A 17,657-nucleotide genomic window follows, 5' to 3' on the forward strand; every position below is an offset into this window, starting at 1 on the left:
TTAGTTACTGTCAAGGAAGAATCCCTCCCTCAAGACTATTTCAGATTTTTCAACAGTTCACCGGAGAGCAGATGAATCGGCCACCTGCTGGCCAATACAGGCAAGTTCTCTGACGGATCTTTAAAGGAAAGGTTTCAGGACTTTCCTGGTGGTCCGGTGGCTAAGACTTCGTGCTCCCAACGCAGGGGGTGTGGGTTTGATCCCCAGTAAAGGACAAAGGTCCCACATGCCACAACTAAGGCCTGGCACTAATAAACAAACAAATAAATATTAAAAAATAAGTAACTAGAAGAAAGTTTCAAAAGAAAAGCAGCAACTACAGACCACAGCCCGTGAGAGATGGAACTCAGTAACTTGCCTCCGTTGTTAGCTTGGTCTCCCCTTTCTCCGTGTGCAGACGCACCCTTAAGATAGAAAGAGTCTGTGTGTCCACCTTCGCAAGCAGCAAAGAGGAAGCTAGTTTCATTCCCGTCAGGGCTGGGGGCTGGAGAGATGATTCTCCCAAGGGTGAGGTAGGTGATGGCAGCAACTGAGGAAGAGAAAAGGGGACACAGGAGTGGAGAGGTTCCAGAAGGAAAGCTATAGAATGGTGGGCAACCCCTGCGAGAGACAGGGTGTGGTTTTAGAATGGCTTTCAGGCTAAAAAACTGGGGTAGGAGAGCTCAATTCAGAAAAGTGGCGAGGATAGGGATTTCCCTGGAGGTTCCGTGGTTAAGACTCTGCTTTCCAATGCAGGGGGCACAGGTTCGATCCCTGGTTGGGGAACTAAGATACCACATGCTATGAGGTGGGACCAAACATTAAAAAAAAAAAAAAAAAGAAGGATAGAGAAAAACAGAGCTTGGATCTGGTAAAAGAGCAAATTTGGAGTAAATAGGGATGATGAAAATTAGAGGAGATGGTAGGCTGGGAGGAATCTCAGAAGTCTTGGGTAAGAGAAAATGAAAAGAACCTAGACCATGATCCAGTAAATGAGTCACCACAGGTCATGGAAAGGTAGATAAAGTCAAGGTGGTCACAGAACAAAGGCCCAGGATCGGAAGGCCACTGGTACGGATAGGAGGTTTGATGGAGAGGGGACCCGAGCCAAGGACCAAATTGCTCAGTGAATTTGGGGCCTGTGTGTATGTGGAGGAGTGAACCGGAGGCCAAGAGATGTGAAGATAAAGGTATTCGGGAAAAAAAGAGAATTCCTTCATGATCTCGTGGTTGAGACTCTGCCCTTTCACTGTTGAGGGCCTCGGTTCCTTCCCTGGTTGGGGAACTGAGATTCTACAATCCACATGGTGTGGCTAAAAAACAAACAAACAAACAAAACTCTGAAATGATCACTAAGAATGAGAGTGATGGGGAAGAGGGAAGAGTTAACTAGTCAGGGCGGAAGGGCTTCCAGACAGAGGGAGGGTCCTAAGCCAGGGCCCAGAAGCCAGCAGGAGCATGGTGAGTTCTGAACTCAGAGCCAGGGATCAGGGGGACCAGTCAGACCACGACAGACTATACTATGGGGTCTGTGCTTATTCTCAAGGAGATGGTGACCTGCTCATTCATCCTCTTTGTCCCCTCTACTCATAACACAGGGTGTCTTAGGGCTAATCTTGAGATCTGTTATCCACCTGCCCTCTGTTCTTTGGTGACCTCATCCATTCTCACTGCTGGCAACTCCCAAAATTTCATCTCCAGATTCAGCTTATGCATGGCTTCAAAATGAAGGGGGAAGGAAATTGGCTGGTGGACTTCAGCTTTCAGGGTCTGGATGTCAGGGTCACATGTTCGGAAACCAAGTGTTCTCTGAACTCCATCAAACAGTAGAAAATCAACTTTCAACTAACTAAATGTATACATGCTGACTCTCAAATGGAAAATCAAGTTATTAATTTACAAAAGCAGATCAACCTTGACTTATTTGTGCCCATTTGCGAGCTTTAAAATAGTTATTTTCTTTCTTGGTGGTGCTAATGGGAAAGAGTCTGCCTGCCAAAGCAGGAGGCGCAAAAGACTAGGGTTGATCCCTGAGTCAGGAATATGCACTTGGATGAACACGGCAACCCACTCCAGCATTCTTGACTGGCAAGTCCCATGGAGAGAGGAGTCTGGCAGGCTATATATAGCCTGTGTGGTTGGAAAGAGGGGCACACGACTGAGCAACTGAGCGCCTGGACACAGACACATACAGAAACAGATCAACATATGTGTGCCGCCGTGCTAGTTTTAAGATCATTGGTTTCTTTCTTTTTTTTAATGTGGACCTTTTTTAAAATTTTTTGAAGGATTTATTGAATTTGTTACATTATTGCTTCTGTTTTATGTTTTGGTTTTTGGCCTAGAGGCAGGTGGGATACTAGCTCCCTGACCAGGGATCAAACCCACACCCTCTGCATTGCAGGGGAAGTCTTAACCACTGAACTTCAGGCAAGTTCCCACTGTTTTCATTCTGATTATAAAATTAAGGCATGTTCATGACAGAAATTTTCAAAAACTCAGAACATATGAAGAAGAAAATGGAAATCACCTGTAACACTGATAATAACACTTCACATCTATCTACAGCTGTGTGGATTTAATTTTAGCACTACTAGGGTCATACAGTATAAACTTTCGCATCTTACTTTTTCTTATTTTTATATTGTAAGCATTTGGGAGAAAAAAATCTTTAGGCCTTGCCAATTCTTGCAATTTATTTATTTGTACTATCCTGGGATCTACTCTGTTTACAGTGTCAAGGTCCAAGCCCGAAGGTTTGCTTGGGTGAACATGACATCAGAGAAAAAATTAATTTAAAAATCAAGTAACTGTAGGAGCAAACGCATCCAGGCCAGGATCCTGGTACCACAGCCTCCATCTCATTATGTGTACGTGCGCAATGCCAAGGAGCGCAGGGCCCCTGGGTAGGGGCTCGGGGACCAGGGGACTGCTGGTGGAGGCCCAGGGTCAAGGCCATGAGCCGGATGATCACGCCTGCGGGCCGGAGGGCACTAGGCATACAGGCTTCGCCTGAGCTTACCGGTGTCCTGCAGGCATAAGCGAGTGGAGGCGTCCCCAGCCGGTCTCCTTGGAGAATCGGTGTGTGTGGCGGGCAACCTGGCAGTCTCTCAGGTCCAGCTCTGGCTCGCGGGCCTGGACCAGCCGCCTTGGGCGCCAGCAGCTGGGGACACCAGGGTTGAGGAGGGCGGTGACCCCGCGGGTGCGGAGCCTGCGAGCTATGACCTCCGCCCTTCCGGGTCCGGGCTGGCGCTCCGGCTCCCGGCGGGCCCTCCGCCGCGCAGCCCTCGGGCAGGAAGGAGGACCGGTCGCGGCCTGAGGGGCGCGGGCCTCGTGGGGAGGGTGTGCCCCGACTGGCCAAGATGGCGCGGGGGCGGGACACGTGACTCTAGGCCCCGCCCCGGCCTCGTTATCAGCAAGCGGCCCGGGACGCCAGGCAGCTGGCTGCCCGAGCCACACTGCAACCATGCTCCGGGGATCGGCGGGCGCCTGGGCCGTGCTCGGCCCTCTGCTCTGGGGCTGCGGACTGGCGCTGCTGCAGGGCGGGATGCTCTATCCCCGGGAGAGCCGGTCGCGGGAGCGCAAGGAGCTGGATGGCCTCTGGAGCTTCCGCGCCGACTTCTCCGACAACCGGCGCCAGGGCTTCGAGCAGCAGTGGTACCGGGCGCCGCTGCGGGAGGTGCGCGCTCGGGGGACGGGACCTGGGCCGGGGCCGGGGAGCTCCTGGAAGCCCGGTGTGGGGGGCGTGGGGAGCCTTCCCTTGTGCCCTCGGAGCTGATGACGGCCCTAAGGGGCCGTGGGGTCGACCCACCCGGAGAATGACCGGCAGAAGGAAATGGGCGGGCGGGACTTCGGTAGGGGAGGCGGAGCCGGAGCGGTGTCCCTGCCGCGAGCTAATGCCAGTGGCTGGAGAGGAGTCTTTGAACGTTTTGGGGCCGCACCTTTGCCCTGGGAGGAAGAACCCTGGGTTCCAAGGTTTAGGTAGAGAACGGGGCTTGGCATCCAGCTGAGCACCCCCTTCTAGGTCTTCCCTCTGGGCAGAGAACTGGGTCGGGGGTCGGCCGTGAGCATCCAACGGTCACCTCCATCCTCTTTTTTCAGTCTTTGCCGCTCAGCCCTCATCAGAGGAAGAAAGGGGCGGGGGAGCCGGGCACGTGCCCCACTCACAGTTTCCTCTGAAAGCGGCCCCGGCTCCCCGGCCAGCCTTCCTCCCGGTGGCAGTCAGTTGATCATCTTCCTCTTAGTTAGGGTCTCATTTCTGGACATCCTTCTTGCCCCGGGCTGGCTGTGGCCCTGGGCACACCACTTTCCATGGAGCCCCGAGTGCCCGCTGCCCTGAGAAAGAACTTCTGCTCCCACCAGACCTTGGACACAAAGCCTCCTAGCTGTTGGTGTCATCAGAAAGTTATCCATTCGTTCAGTCAGTATTTACTGCGTCCTCACTGTGTGGCAGGGCGTGGGCCAGCCACTGGGCATACAGCTGTGAGGGGCAGGGAATCCCGCTTCCTCCAAGCTCCCGTGTCCCATCTGTGTCTTCAGGAAGCTCTTCCCCAAGCTGCTTCCAGATTCACTGAGCTGTCTGTCCACTCCTGCCTTGCCTTCTTCCTGAGGTATTCAGGGTCAAGAGGTTCAAGGGGTTCCTTGTGGGGCTCGGGTTCTGCCAGGATGTCCAGAGGTTGTATCTCATGGGTCCTGGCCCCCAAAGGCCTTCCCTGACCCCAAGATAGCTCCCTGCCCCTCCCCACACTCTCCACATAGAACTGCTCGCTGACAGCGGAGGCCTTGTTCAGTGTCCTATTCCCGGGGCCTAGAACACCATGTGGGTGTTCCCTGTGCACCCCTGAGAGAGTGAGTGAGTGAGTGACTGGGTCTGCTTCATGGAGTCGTAAAAATTAAATGAGGCCATAAAAGGCATTGGTGAGTTGCTGGTAGGGTGGTCTGGAATCTGGGAGGGTCTGGGAGACGTCTTTTTTTTTTTTTTTTTTTAATATTTTAACATGCAGCCATATAAATATTTGGCTGCATCCAGTCTTGTGCTGCTTGGGCTTAATTGCCCTGCGGCATGTGGAATCTTCCCAGACCAGGGATCGAACCTGTGTCCATGCATTGCAAAGCAGATTCCCACCGCTGGGCCACCAGGAAAGGCCCTGGGGAGAAGTCATTTTGTCCAGCTTTGTCCTGCAGGCAGAATTGCTGGGGGACCTGGCCCCTTAGTTTCCTGGGTGGTCTGGACCTGATTCCCGCCCTTGTCTCCTCAGTCGGGCCCTACCCTGGACATGCCGGTGCCGTCCAGCTTCAACGACGTGGGCCAGGATGGGCAGCTGCGGAGTTTTGTTGGCTGGGTGTGGTATGAACGGGAGCTCACCCTGCCCCAGCGGTGGACGGAAGACCTGGGCACGAGAGTGGTTCTGAGGATCGGCAGCGCCCACTACTATGCCATCGTGGTCAGTGCAGCGGGTGGCAGGCAGAGCGGGTGTCCAGGCGCGGGGCGGGGCGGGGGATGGGCTGTCCTGGGGAGCCTGCTCCCAGCCACCACCTGACAGCCTGCCTCTGGGGCACATGTGGGGGCAGGGCACATTTAAGGCCCCAAGCTTAGGGTCTGTGCCCTGGATGGCGGAGAGTGGTCTCGTCTATTTCCCTGGAGCCCCATTCTTCCACTCATGAGGTCGGTGGCAGCTGGCAAAACCCTCAAACCGCCCCACTCTGCCCGCTTCCCTCATCCTGCACTTGTGTGTAGGGGTATGCTGGAAACAGCTGGGCCCCACCCCCACTTGTCTCTCTGTATCTGCAGTGGGTGAATGGGGTCCACGTGGTCGAGCACGAGGGGGGCCATCTCCCCTTCGAGGCTGACATCAGCAAGCTGGTCCAGAGCGGGCCCCTGTCCTCCTGCCGCATCACCATCGCCATCAACAACACGCTGTCCCCCCACACCCTGCCGCCTGGGACCATCCTCTACAAGACGGACCCCTCCATGTGAGCAGCACCTTGCCCAGCCCCTGCCCCCACCCCCACTCCCCACCCTGCCCAGACGTCTTCCCACCAGAGGACAGGGTGGCTTCAGCAGAGGTGAGGCCCTGGCTCTTGGAGGCCAGGGAGACATCTGAGTTGAGATCGAAGGATTCGGGACAAGGCCACTGTCTCCTTGCTCCGTCCTAGGTACCCCAAGGGTTACTTTGTCCAGAACACAAAGTTTGACTTCTTCAACTACGCGGGACTGCATCGGTCTGTGGTCCTCTACACCACACCTACCACCTACATCGATGACATTACTGTCACCACTGATGTGGACCAAGACATTGGTGAGGCTCCTACCAGGATCTGCCCTCAGCCAGGCCCAGAGTGGCTTGGTTCCCTGTTTGGAACGATCCCCTTGGAGACAGGCTCTCCCATCCCTCCTCAAGGTGCTCTCACCTGTAGGACCCCAGGTCACGTCCCCCCACCTTCTCTCTCATCTGATCTCTCGTCTCCTGTAGGGCTGGTGAATTACCAGATCATCGTCCAGGGCAGTGACCACTTCCAAGTGGACGTGTCTCTTCTGGACGAGGAAGGCAAAGTCGTGGCCAAAGGGGCAGGAGCTGAGGGCCAGCTGCAGGTGCCCAGTGCCCACCTCTGGTGGCCGTACCTGATGCATGAGCACCCTGCCTACCTGTACTCGTTGGAGGTAATGGTGGTGAGGATTGGGCTGGGGGAGGCTGTTTGTCCCCATCCAGCAGCCCTAGCTTCAGCAGGCCTGGTCACATCAGCTTCCTGGTCTGTTGGATTGAAGAGTCCCCAGTCTGATTTTTTCAGCTCTCTGTGGGGAGGCCGAATTGGAAGAGGAGGCCCCGCAGGAGTGTGGGCAAAAGTTTCTTGTTGTTCCCAGCAATGTAATTTCTGCCTGTCTCCACCTGCAGTCCCAGAGGTGGGCTGCCGTGGTTTGCCAGGGGCTGTCCTGAGAAGGTCAGGCTGCGTGGGGTTCAGGCCGGTCAGGCTGCCTCACGCTCAGTGCTCGGCTTTTGCAGGTGAAGATGATGGCGCAGACGGCCATGGGGCCCGTGTCTGACTTCTACACCCTCCCGGTGGGGATCCGCACCGTGGCCGTCACCGAGAGCCAATTCCTCATCAATGGGAAGCCGTTCTATTTCCGAGGGGTCAACAAGCATGAGGATTCAGACGTGAGTAGGGGCTCCTGGGTCCCTGTTTCTCGCCATCCGCTTCCCGGCGGCCCCTGGAGTGGCTGAGGGCAGCTCAGAGCAAACCGCCCCAAACCACTGCCTGTCCTTGGCCTGGATAGCGGGCTGATGGGGTGACTCCGGCGGGCCCAGCTCTTGGAGGAAACGTGTCTGGGATGGGGTCGAGGGCAGGGGCTCACCCATCTCTGCTGTCCCCCAGATCCGAGGGAAGGGCTTTGACTGGCCGCTGCTGGTGAAGGACTTCAACCTGCTTCGCTGGCTGGGTGCCAACGCCTTCCGCACCAGCCACTACCCCTACGCGGAGGAGGTGCTGCAGCTCTGTGACCGCTACGGGATCGTGGTCATCGACGAGAGCCCCGGCGTGGGCATCGCGCTGGTGTGAGTGCCCGCTGCCTGCACTGCGCGGCCCCCCCAGCTTGGCAGCCTGTGCATGCATGCTGTCGCTCAGTCATGTCTGACTCTGGGACTCCATGGACTGTAGCCCGGCAGGCTCCTCTGTCTATGGGATTCTCCAGGCCAGAATACGAGTGGGTTGCCATTTCCTTCTTCAGGGGATCTTCCTAACCCAAGGATCCAACTTGCATTTCCTACATTGGGAGGCGGGTTCTTTACCACTGAGTCATCAGGGAAGCCCAGAGTTTCTACAAGAGGGAAAGAAAATCAGACTGACCTGCTCCCTCTCCTCCCTTGGCCCCCAGGGAGAGCTTCAGCAACGTGTCTCTGCAGCACCACCTGGAGGTGATGGAGGAAATGATCCGCAGGGACAAGAATCACCCGGCCGTTGTAATGTGGTCCGTGGCCAATGAGCCTGCTTCCTTCCTGAAACCGGCTGGTTACTACTTCAAGTGAGTGCTCCTGCCTTGCCTGGGCCGGGTCCCGGGTGAGACCGCAGCCTGCTGGCCCAGCTCAGCCTTGCCTGGGAGCCACTGGAGAGTGGCGGTGGGCCCTGCGGTGCGTGTGGGCGACTCCCAGCCCAGGTGCATCCATCCTTGGTCAATTCAGGGGACAAGGTACCCACCCACCCCGATCATAATTTCAGCCAAGTGTCTCCTTGACACCCCTGCAATGAAATGCAGAGTTAACCTACCTACTTATACATGCAACTTCAAATTAAAGAAAAAAGATAGTGACGTGGCCTGACATAAGGAAGAGACATTTGTCAAAGAATACATAAATGTGTGAGCCTGACTCTCCAGAAGGGCCGCTGAAGGAGTCAGGCGCTTGCACCTTCTGCGAAACTCCCTGAAAACACAGCTGCAGAAGCTGATGATAGGGCTGGAAAGCATAGCCTGCGACTCTGGTGCCACGAGCAGCATTTCCTTCTGTTCTGCCCTTTTCTGAGGCTCTGAGCCGTGGCCAATAGAGTTCCAGTCAAATCCAAGCCCTGCTCTTATTTAGTCGCTAAGCCGTGTCCGACTCTCTGCGACCTCATAGCCCACCAGGCTCCTCTGTCCTTGGGATTTCCCAGGCAAGAATACTGGAGTGGGTTGCCATTTCCTTCTCCAGGGGATCTTCCTGACCCAGGGATCAAGGCCGCGTCTTCGCTTGGCAGGCGGGTCTTCACCACTAAGCCACCTGGGTCTTTCCTTGATATTTATGCTGTTTCCGTTCCTGGGAAATTTAGTACATGTTAGAACTGCACAAAACCACTTTGCAATGGTTTTGAGTTCCCCTGTAAAGGGGCTTTAAGCTTTATAAAGCTGACTTACCTAGGCATATAATTATAAACAGATTTTACAAGCCGCGCATATTCTAACTATCCTAAAGTTACGTTGTTAGACAGGACCAGGTCACCTGAAGTTCATTGCCCATTCACTGCATACCAGTAACTTCCCCCATCCTCCAGGCATTGCTGTGGGCAGACACCTCACACAGGGGCCATCTCCCCACAGTGGGCCAGCCTCCTGGCGTGTTCCTTGGTTCCTTCTCTTTCTTCCCATCCTGAAGTTGTAGCATAGCCGGGCGTGGAGAATTATTTCACTTACTGCGGAGGCAGCAGAGGCCATGGAAATACTCCCTAGGAGACACTGCCTGCATCCTCCTGTCCTGGATGGAGGCTCTGTGTAGTGGACCTTTCTGGGCAAAGACGAGCTCTGGACACACAGCTGGAGGTCGGGTTGGGCAAAAAGTTCGTTTGTGTTTTTTCATAACATTGTTCAGGAAATCGAATGAACTTTCTGGCCAAGCCAGTACTTGCCTATTTAAGTCTCTAGTGAGTGCCCAGTGCACAGCTTGCCTCCCAGGACACGCTCCCTAGTGATGTGTTGTATTAATACTCATCCTAACCTGCACAACATCCTAGTTTCGTTAGAGATGAGGAAACTTGCTTTTGGCAGCGCCCAGCTCAGAGATCTCAGCTGTGACTCTCATCTCTTGAGGATGGCCCCTCTGGGGGACGGGTCGGGAGCCAAGATCTGGGAAGGGAGGAAGACAGAATGATGTCAGGAAACATGATGTCTCGAGGACCATGTTTGCTTACCTGAAATGCTCTAGAAGGCAGTTAGGAGAGCCGTGTCGTGGGGGTGTTATGTCTGGGAAGATGGAAAGGAGGGGATTCAAGAGGGGTGCCTGAGGCCCTCCTCAGACTGATGGCACCATGTCTTCTGCCCTCCGTGGACAGGACGCTGATTGCCCACACTAAAGCCTTGGACCCCTCCCGGCCCGTGACCTTTGTGACCAACACCAACTATGAAGCAGACCTGGGGGTGAGCCTGGGGGTCTCTGCACATCTTCCTTCCGCCTGTCCTCTTGTCCTGCCCTGATGCTTGCTGAGATGAGCTGCTGGGAGGGACCACGAGCAGCCAGTCTGACCGTTTCCATAGATGGTCTTTGGGTTAAAGAGAACTGCCAGGGAGGGATTTGCCAGGCAGTGTAGTTTCTCGACACTAAGGAGGTCAGGCATAGGGAGGTCGAATTCCTTCTCAGTTCATTTTCAATTCATTGATATCTCTACACTTTGATTTAATTTTAAGCACCCAAGTTTAATATGCTCAGAAAAGGGCAGAGGTTTAAGGAAGCTTAAAGTCATCATTGACTTGTGTTTCTCCAACTTGGCTGATTGTTGGAGCCACAAATGGAAGCTTTTTGAAAGTACAGAGGTCCAGATTTTGTGATTCTGATTTATAATGTCCAGGGTAGGAATCTGTGTTTAAAAAAAAACTCAGTGATTCCAGGCATCAGTCAGCTTTGGGAACCACTGCTGTGATCCAGGGTCGGGGGGACTGAAAATTGAAGGGAGAGGCTCACCCAGCCGGTTGGACCCCATGGCTCCTCTCACGGTCCCTGGGCACAGCAGCCCCTCAGAAACTGTGTTGAGTTGTTGCACAAAAGCTGTAAAACAGGAGCAAGAAGATGCTTCACTAAGGCACTGAGGCCAGTCCTAAGAAGTGCTCCAGAAAGGGAAATCCTCTCGAGAAAGGGAGGATAAGAAAACCCTGTTCAAGTGTAGGTGTGAGCACTGTCATTGTCACATGGACCCGATGGTTTGCAGCCCCAGTGATCCGGTGCCATCCCTTCAAAGGAACACGACTGTGGTGGAACACCAGCGGGGCACAGGCAGACCTGGGCGTCTCAAAGTCTCAGTGGCATCCCTTTCTGCTCTGGTGGGCAAGGGAGCCTGTGCTGGTGCCCCGAGAAGGTTGCCAGGCTCATCCGCTGGGATGTGTGAGCTGTGGTCACGTGCCCACCCAGAGGTGCCGCTTCCCAGCGGCATCTTTCTGCCTCAAGCTCAGAAGGGTGCTGCAGTCCCTTGGGAGAGATGGACAGCATGGGTCCCAGTGCAGACTCTGCAGGCGAGCGTGGGTTCAGGTGAGCTTTGCGGTCAGCACGCTGCTGCTACCGAGCAGCGCATTGCTCAGATTCATGGCGGTGCTGCCCCCAACCCGGGCTGCCCTCCTAGGAGGGAACTGTCCAGTCTCTTCAGGGCCCATGACAGTAGCTCAGAAAGGGGACTCAGGAGGCTCTGTGTGGAGAAAAACTGCCTTCGGCCCTCAGTTGGGCCAAGGGGATGACTAATGACAGGAGCGCAACCTAGAGATGAAGGAAGTCCAGCCTGGATGAGCTCCCCTGGGCCGGCGTGCCTGCGGCCAGCTCTGCCTCTCATCGCCCTCCCGGAGCCCAGCTGCAGCCAGGTCAGGGGTGCCGGCCCAGAACGAGAGGCTGGCTCCCTTCACTCGCTCCATTCAGGTCCCTTCTGATTGTACTTCCTGCCTGTGCGCATCTAACGCACTTTCCTCACTCTTCTTACCTCCTCTAGAAGCACCCCGAGTGTGAGTCCTCCACCCTCCTGGTTGGTGGACTCTCCCCATGCTCTTGCAGGCGCCGTACGTGGACGTGATCTGTGTGAACAGTTACTACTCCTGGTACCATGACTATGGGCACATGGAAGTGATTCAGCTGCAGTTGGCAACCCAGTTCGAGAACTGGTATAAGGCCTACCAGAAGCCGATGATTCAGAGCGAGTACGGAGCAGATGCCATTGAAGGGTTTCACGAGGTAAGTGCATCGAAGACGGGGGTTCTTTTTTCCCTCTCTCGGACAGTGATGTCAGTCATCACTGCCCCAGGCTAGAGATCTGCCTCCTTCCCCCTCCCTCCCTTGTCCTGGCCACCTCCCACAGCTTACCAGGCTGGCCCTAAGCTGCCTCTCCACACGGCTGGCCCGGACTCAGCCTCTGTTCCATGTGCGTGGTCCTCAGGTAGCCTCCCACAGGCTGCCCAAGTGGTCCCTGGAAAAATCCAAGCCTTTTCCTGTCCCTGGCTTCCCCTGACCCCACAAGACGAAGCTCTAATCTGTGCTTGGGGCTGTCCGTGCCCTCTGCCCTCTCCCAGGCCTTCAGTCCCGGATCCTGGTCTGTTCTGTTTGTTCAGCAAGCCCTTCTTAGCTCCACCATCACCAGCTAATGGAACTCAACTCTGCGCTCATGCTTCAGCTCAGGTGTCCACTCTTTGGGGAGGAGGACGCCACCTCGCTGGGCAGAGGTGAACACCGTGAGCTCCCATGGTCCCTGGTTCTCTCCGTGACCAGACCGGGGGCTCCAGGAGGGAGATTAAACGGTTTCCCTTGGCTTCCTAAGCACTCCGCAGTTGTATCTGCAGTGCATCCTGTATAATAGCATTTTAATCCTCCTCGTCGGGAAGGAGGACCCAAGACAACAGGGGTTGGTTCTCTTGTCAGATGACTGCAGTGCTGCCTCCTCGCGCGTCAAAGACGAGCACCCCCCACACATTCCCATGAGATGAAAACGCAGACCTTATGCTCTGAGAACATCTCAAAGATCATTATATCTCAGCACACGACAGACGTGAGCTCTTCTCCAGAGACTGAGTCCATAGATGTGGGCTCTGCTTTGTTCCCTCCTCACCTGGCAGGTCTCAGCTTCAGTGAAGCTTTCTGTGGCCCCTGCTGCATCTGCGCCCCCTGCTAACCTCCTGCCACCCGCCCCCCACACATTACATGCTCTCAATTCACCCTTGTTTCACTTAGAGCTTGTGTCTTGCCAGATTGTAAAGCCCATGAGGACAGGAACCCTATCTTTCTAGTTTGTTACTTTGTCCCTAATGCCTGGCATATAAGCAGATGCTAAATAATGATTTGTTGAATAGTCAGTGGGCTAAATACCTAGATCAGATACAGGGGAATTGGAGTGAAGTTAAAGCTGAGTCACACCAGTGCTCAAATTATGCATTGGGAGCTATTTCAGCCTTGGGTTTTAAATTTATTATCCAGAGACGTACTTTATTCCTAGTGTAGTTCCGTTGTAAGACTGCAGTGGGGAATATAGGTAGAAAAAAGTAAAGCAAATATTAAATTCCGTTTAATGCTAATTCCCTGGTGGTCCAGTGGTTAGGACTTGCGCTTTCACTGCTGAAGGTCCAGGTTCAGTTCCTGTTTGGGGAACTAAGATTCCACCAGCTGCTTTGTGTGGCCAAAAAAAAAAAAAAAAAGTTTATAAATAAAGAAGTTACTAATTAAGGTAGTAGTTGTTGTTTTTTAAACCTTTTTTTTTTTAAACCCTGGGCTACATTACACACTGGCTTGGCCCTCCACCAGTATCAGCAAGTCCTGCAGGCACTGTAGCCCACCACAAGGACAGATATTTTGGTCATCATCACATGGATCTTTATCTAATGTTTACGGTTTTGCTGGTTCTGACTCCTAACTTCTCTCTCTGCCTTGAATTCCAGGATCCACCACTGATGTTCAGTGAAGAGTATCAGAAAGGCCTGCTCAAGCAGTATCATGTGGTTCTGGACCAAAAACGTAAAGAATATGTGGTTGGCGAGCTCATCTGGAATTTTGCTGATTTCATGACTAATCAATGTAAGTGGGATTTGGGTGCACGGGATGTACCCCTTCTCTTTGTTTCTGGTGGGCATGTTCAGGACATTTGGTTCTAAGAACCCTGGAAACAAGCAAGGGAAGGCTGATATCATCAAAGCAGGCTACACAAAGGATTTCCTAGGATAAAGTCAGTTGTGTTGAGCAAGCAGCTGATTACTTGTGTGCTGCAGGTAATGCAAATCATTTTCTGAAGTAAATGGGAGAGGCGTCTGTGTCAAGGCAGAGGTGGCCAGCTTTCCTCTGTGCTTCACAACAGTGTGAGGAAAAAGTGGCTCTTGCATTGGATTTACTGGGATACACTCATGATTCTAGGTTAAGTACAAAGCCTGAGAAACCTGAGACATTTCAGTCTGTTTTATATGATTTGCTTATGAAAGGCAGGTTCACCAAATACACGTAAGTATCAAACGGTTTTGAATGTAGGAGTGTTGAAAAGCGTTCAGAGTGAACATGGTCTGTACTTTCTCTAGTGAGAACAATGAGAAACTTCCAAATGAATGTTTCCTGTATCTTTTTACCCCTCTAGGTTACTAGCTTCTTGATATATTGTAAATTGAGGAGAGCACGCTGGGGCAGGTAGGGAAGAACTGATAACAGTGGGAATTACCTTTTATTATTTCTGGGCAAAGACAGGTTTTTGGAAGATTAAAGTTTAATTAAAAATCAGAATTTGGGGTGTGTGAGGGGGTTGCTTCCTGGTGGCCCAGTGGTTAAGACTGCACTCCCAATGCAGGGAGCATGGGTTTGAACCCTGGTCGGAGAACTAAGATTCCTCATGCCATGCAGCATGGCCAAAAAACAAACAAACAAAAAATCAGAATGGCAAGAGTGAAAGAGGAAAAAGAAAGAACACGAGCCTCCACTCTGCTTGGCAAATGAGATTAGTGGCTCCTGGAGATAAACTTGGACGGAAGCCTAGTTTTGTGAGTAGGGGCACTGGCTTTGTGTAGTAAGGAATTAGCTGTGTGACCTTGGACAAGGTACCTACCTTTTCACAAGCCTATGAAGTGAGGATAACAACCACCACCTCGCAGGCTGACATGCAGATTCCACTTGAAGTGCTTGGCACGGTGCCTGGTGTTTGCTTTTCGTGGAATAAATGATTGTTGTCTTGAACTTTTCAGTGGGAGAGACCTTTCCATTTCACAGAAGGGGTGGCTTCTCTTGGGGGTGGAGAGAAGACTTGCTGGGAGCATAGCTGCTCTTTCTACCTCCCTTTCCGGCAGACCTGCCTCCAGGGGTGGGGACCCAGCTGAAAGTCTGCCTGGAAGGACTTTAATATCTACAAGCAGATCCTCCTTGGGCACCTGTGAGTGGTCAAGACTCTGGCTCCTTCTAGGAGAGTAGTCCTTTCAGAGAGGGCTCCAGCCTTTCAAAGAGTAACTTTGTCTCAGCCCCACTCCAGTTACCAGGCAGCTGGGTACCCTAAATGTCTTAAACATTATCTTGCAAGGAAAAGATAAACACTTTTGGATTCTTCCCCTAATGGATGAAAGTTGAAGTGTTTTGGGGAGCACTGGTATTTAAGTCTTTAACCCATTAACGTGGCCACTTCCGAGTCCTCAGCAGGCCGAGCAGCTCTAAAGAATGAAGATATTGCTGAGTGCCCAGCTTGGCTCCAGGCTGGTTCTGATTTTCCCCATCAGAAGTCATCTGAAACACCCTCTGCCCTGTTTTTAGCACCAGTTCGGATGATCGGGAACAGGAAAGGGATCTTCACTCGGCAGAGACAACCAAAGAGTGCAGCTTTCCTGTTGCGAGAAAGATACTGGAAACTTGCCAATGAAACCAGGTACCAGCGGTCAGCAGCAATGTCACAGTGTGTGGGAAGCGGCCTATTTACTGTTTAAAGCGAGAACTACCTCTCTGCAGACACTGGCTTGGCCAGCTCCTCCTCCCCAGGGAGGGGGGCTATTTCCATCGCACACAAAGCAAGTGTTTCCTGCACTGGGCATGGCAGACCTGGAAGCTTCTCACCTGGATTTTGTGGTCATTTGCTAGAAGGGAACATTAGAGGTGAAAATAGACTTGTAGGGCCTTCCCTGGCAGTCCAGTGGTTAAGACTCAGCACTTCCATTGCAGGGGGCCTGAGTTTGATCCCTGGTTGAGAAACTAAGATCCCACATGTTCCGCAGCATGGCCAATAATAATAATAATAATAATGAAAAAGAAAATAAAGGCTTTTGTCATATGAGCATAAAGAGTTGGCTTAAAAGTGACCATCCGTAAACTGAATGAGCTATACTGCTGAAAAGCATCTGCCTTTGTTTTCGGTGTCTCAGCCTGTTTCCGTAGCCTTAACCAAGCACAGAGTCTTGGGCAACCTCTCCTCAGCACTCATGCCCCATTCAGAGTCGCGGCTTACAAACTGTGCTGCCACCAAACCAGCCCTGCTCCCGCGCTTTGGGCCAGCCTTGACTTGAGTGGGTGACAGTAGAGAACAGCTGCTAGGAACTCCAGAGAAGGGCTGAAGTTTCAGCGAATTCCCAGAAAGTAGTATCAGGCTGGAAGAAGAAGGCACAGGGTCTGTGAACCGGAGCTAAGCTGACGGAGAAGCAGAAGAAAGGTAAGAATGGAGCCGTGTTGGAGCTGGAAGGGAGCTCAGAGGTTACCAGTGCTGCTGGGACGTTCTTCCAACCGCAGCCGTCGTCTTGTCTGGACTGAAAGGGATAGATGGCTGTAGAAGCCCACTGGACCATCGCAACCGACTCCACTGTAGGTGGAGATGTGGCCACTGAACGCACGGGCCGCAGACAGGATAGGCTTCCGTACCTGGTACCGCCTCCTGCTCTGCTCCCGAGGACGGCCTTTCCTTAGGAATCTATCCTCCTGCCCCTCTTCCACAGGCTCCATTAAGTAAGGGATGTTATTGTAAGATTTCAGTGTTCATCAACCCTGATTTAAAGCTGAAAGCTTTGGAAAAATACGGTCCAATCAAACTGAAGACCATAAATCAATGTAGTTCTTAATACAGAGTTTGATCCACTTGTAGGGGATTTCATGTCTCAACTCATGCCCTTTTTAAACCTTTCTTTCCAAGCTCCATGAAGAAATGAGAGTGTAGTCTGTTCCAGTAATAAGTTAGGAATTTTAGGGGCTGTATATTTCTTTTGTTACCCTAAAACTTCTAAGTTCCTTGAAGTAATCAGGTTTTATGTTCCAGTTTAATGTCAAGGAATAATATAGAAAATTCTTTACCTGACAAACAAAAAATAAATGAAACATGACAGACACACTTAAATGTTTTACAAATTAGGAGTAAGATTCTTTTCTCAAGTCCTAAGATCCTAACAAAGGACACATTTGTTCTATCCAATAAAATATGGCCTACTGCATTTCCAATGAAATTATCTTTCTTGCAGATATTAACTTTTTAGGAGATTATAAGAGTGGAGTATTCAAGGTGAGCTACAGTAAAGCAGTGGAGAAACAGCTGATTAATACAATCTATGTGGTCAAAGAACTATAAGCAGTAACATCTTGATTAATTCTTGACAACCACATACATCATAAACCCACAGGAATTCCAAGAACTGGAATCTCTAAGAATTCTGGTTCTGTCTTCTCTAAGTTACATATAATTTAAGAGAAAAAGAGTCAACTCTATACCTGTAGAAATGAGGCTATGGTATTTATTGTAAGGATCATTTATAGGGACTTCTGATGGTCCAATGGTTAAGACTCTGCCTTCCAGTGCAAGGGACACGGGTTTGATCCCTGGTTGGGGAACTAAGGTCCTGACGTCAGGGTGTGACCAAAACTTAATAATCGTTTCTAAGACTGAATACATTTCTGCTTCGTTTTTGAACTATAACACTGCAGTATAAGAACGAGGGCAGCACAAGTTCCACAGGTAACTTCTACATTTATTTTATACCAAAAAAGTTATGTGCAACAAATAAACATTCTTACATATTTACATTTGTTTTTACCAGTTAGCAAAACTGTGTCCTAAATCTCTGATAAAGAATATTTCTATCTATATTAAAGGGGAAATCTGCCCAGTGAACTCCATTTTAAATGAATGTTTACTCTGGAGCTTAAAGCACTAGTAATAAATATTTTTTGATGGAACATACTATACAGATCATACACCTAATACTTAGGCCATGCTTAATACAGTTTTATAACAAAACATTTTACCTTTTCTGGGCTAATATGTTA

General features: G+C 51.7%; 1 protein-coding gene across 1 annotated transcript; it reads left to right on the forward strand.

Annotated features, from left to right (window-relative positions):
- Positions 1-3,298: 3,298 nt before the first annotated feature.
- LOC128067249 (beta-glucuronidase) lies at positions 3,299-16,382 on the forward strand. Its single transcript, XM_052660204.1, has 12 exons — positions 3,299-3,658; positions 5,238-5,423; positions 5,771-5,952; positions 6,136-6,278; positions 6,453-6,640; positions 6,981-7,133; positions 7,351-7,529; positions 7,850-7,996; positions 9,772-9,856; positions 11,469-11,645; positions 13,337-13,472; positions 15,174-16,382. The coding sequence occupies exons 1-12, from the start codon at positions 3,446-3,448 to the stop codon at positions 15,341-15,343; spliced, it is 1,959 nt and encodes a 652-aa protein (XP_052516164.1). The 5' UTR covers positions 3,299-3,445; the 3' UTR covers positions 15,344-16,382.
- The last annotated feature ends 1,275 nt before the right edge of the window (positions 16,383-17,657 follow it).

Source organism: Budorcas taxicolor, chromosome 2 (assembly GCF_023091745.1).
Source record: "Budorcas taxicolor isolate Tak-1 chromosome 2, Takin1.1, whole genome shotgun sequence".
In the NCBI taxonomy this organism is placed as follows: Eukaryota; Metazoa; Chordata; class Mammalia; order Artiodactyla; family Bovidae; genus Budorcas; species Budorcas taxicolor.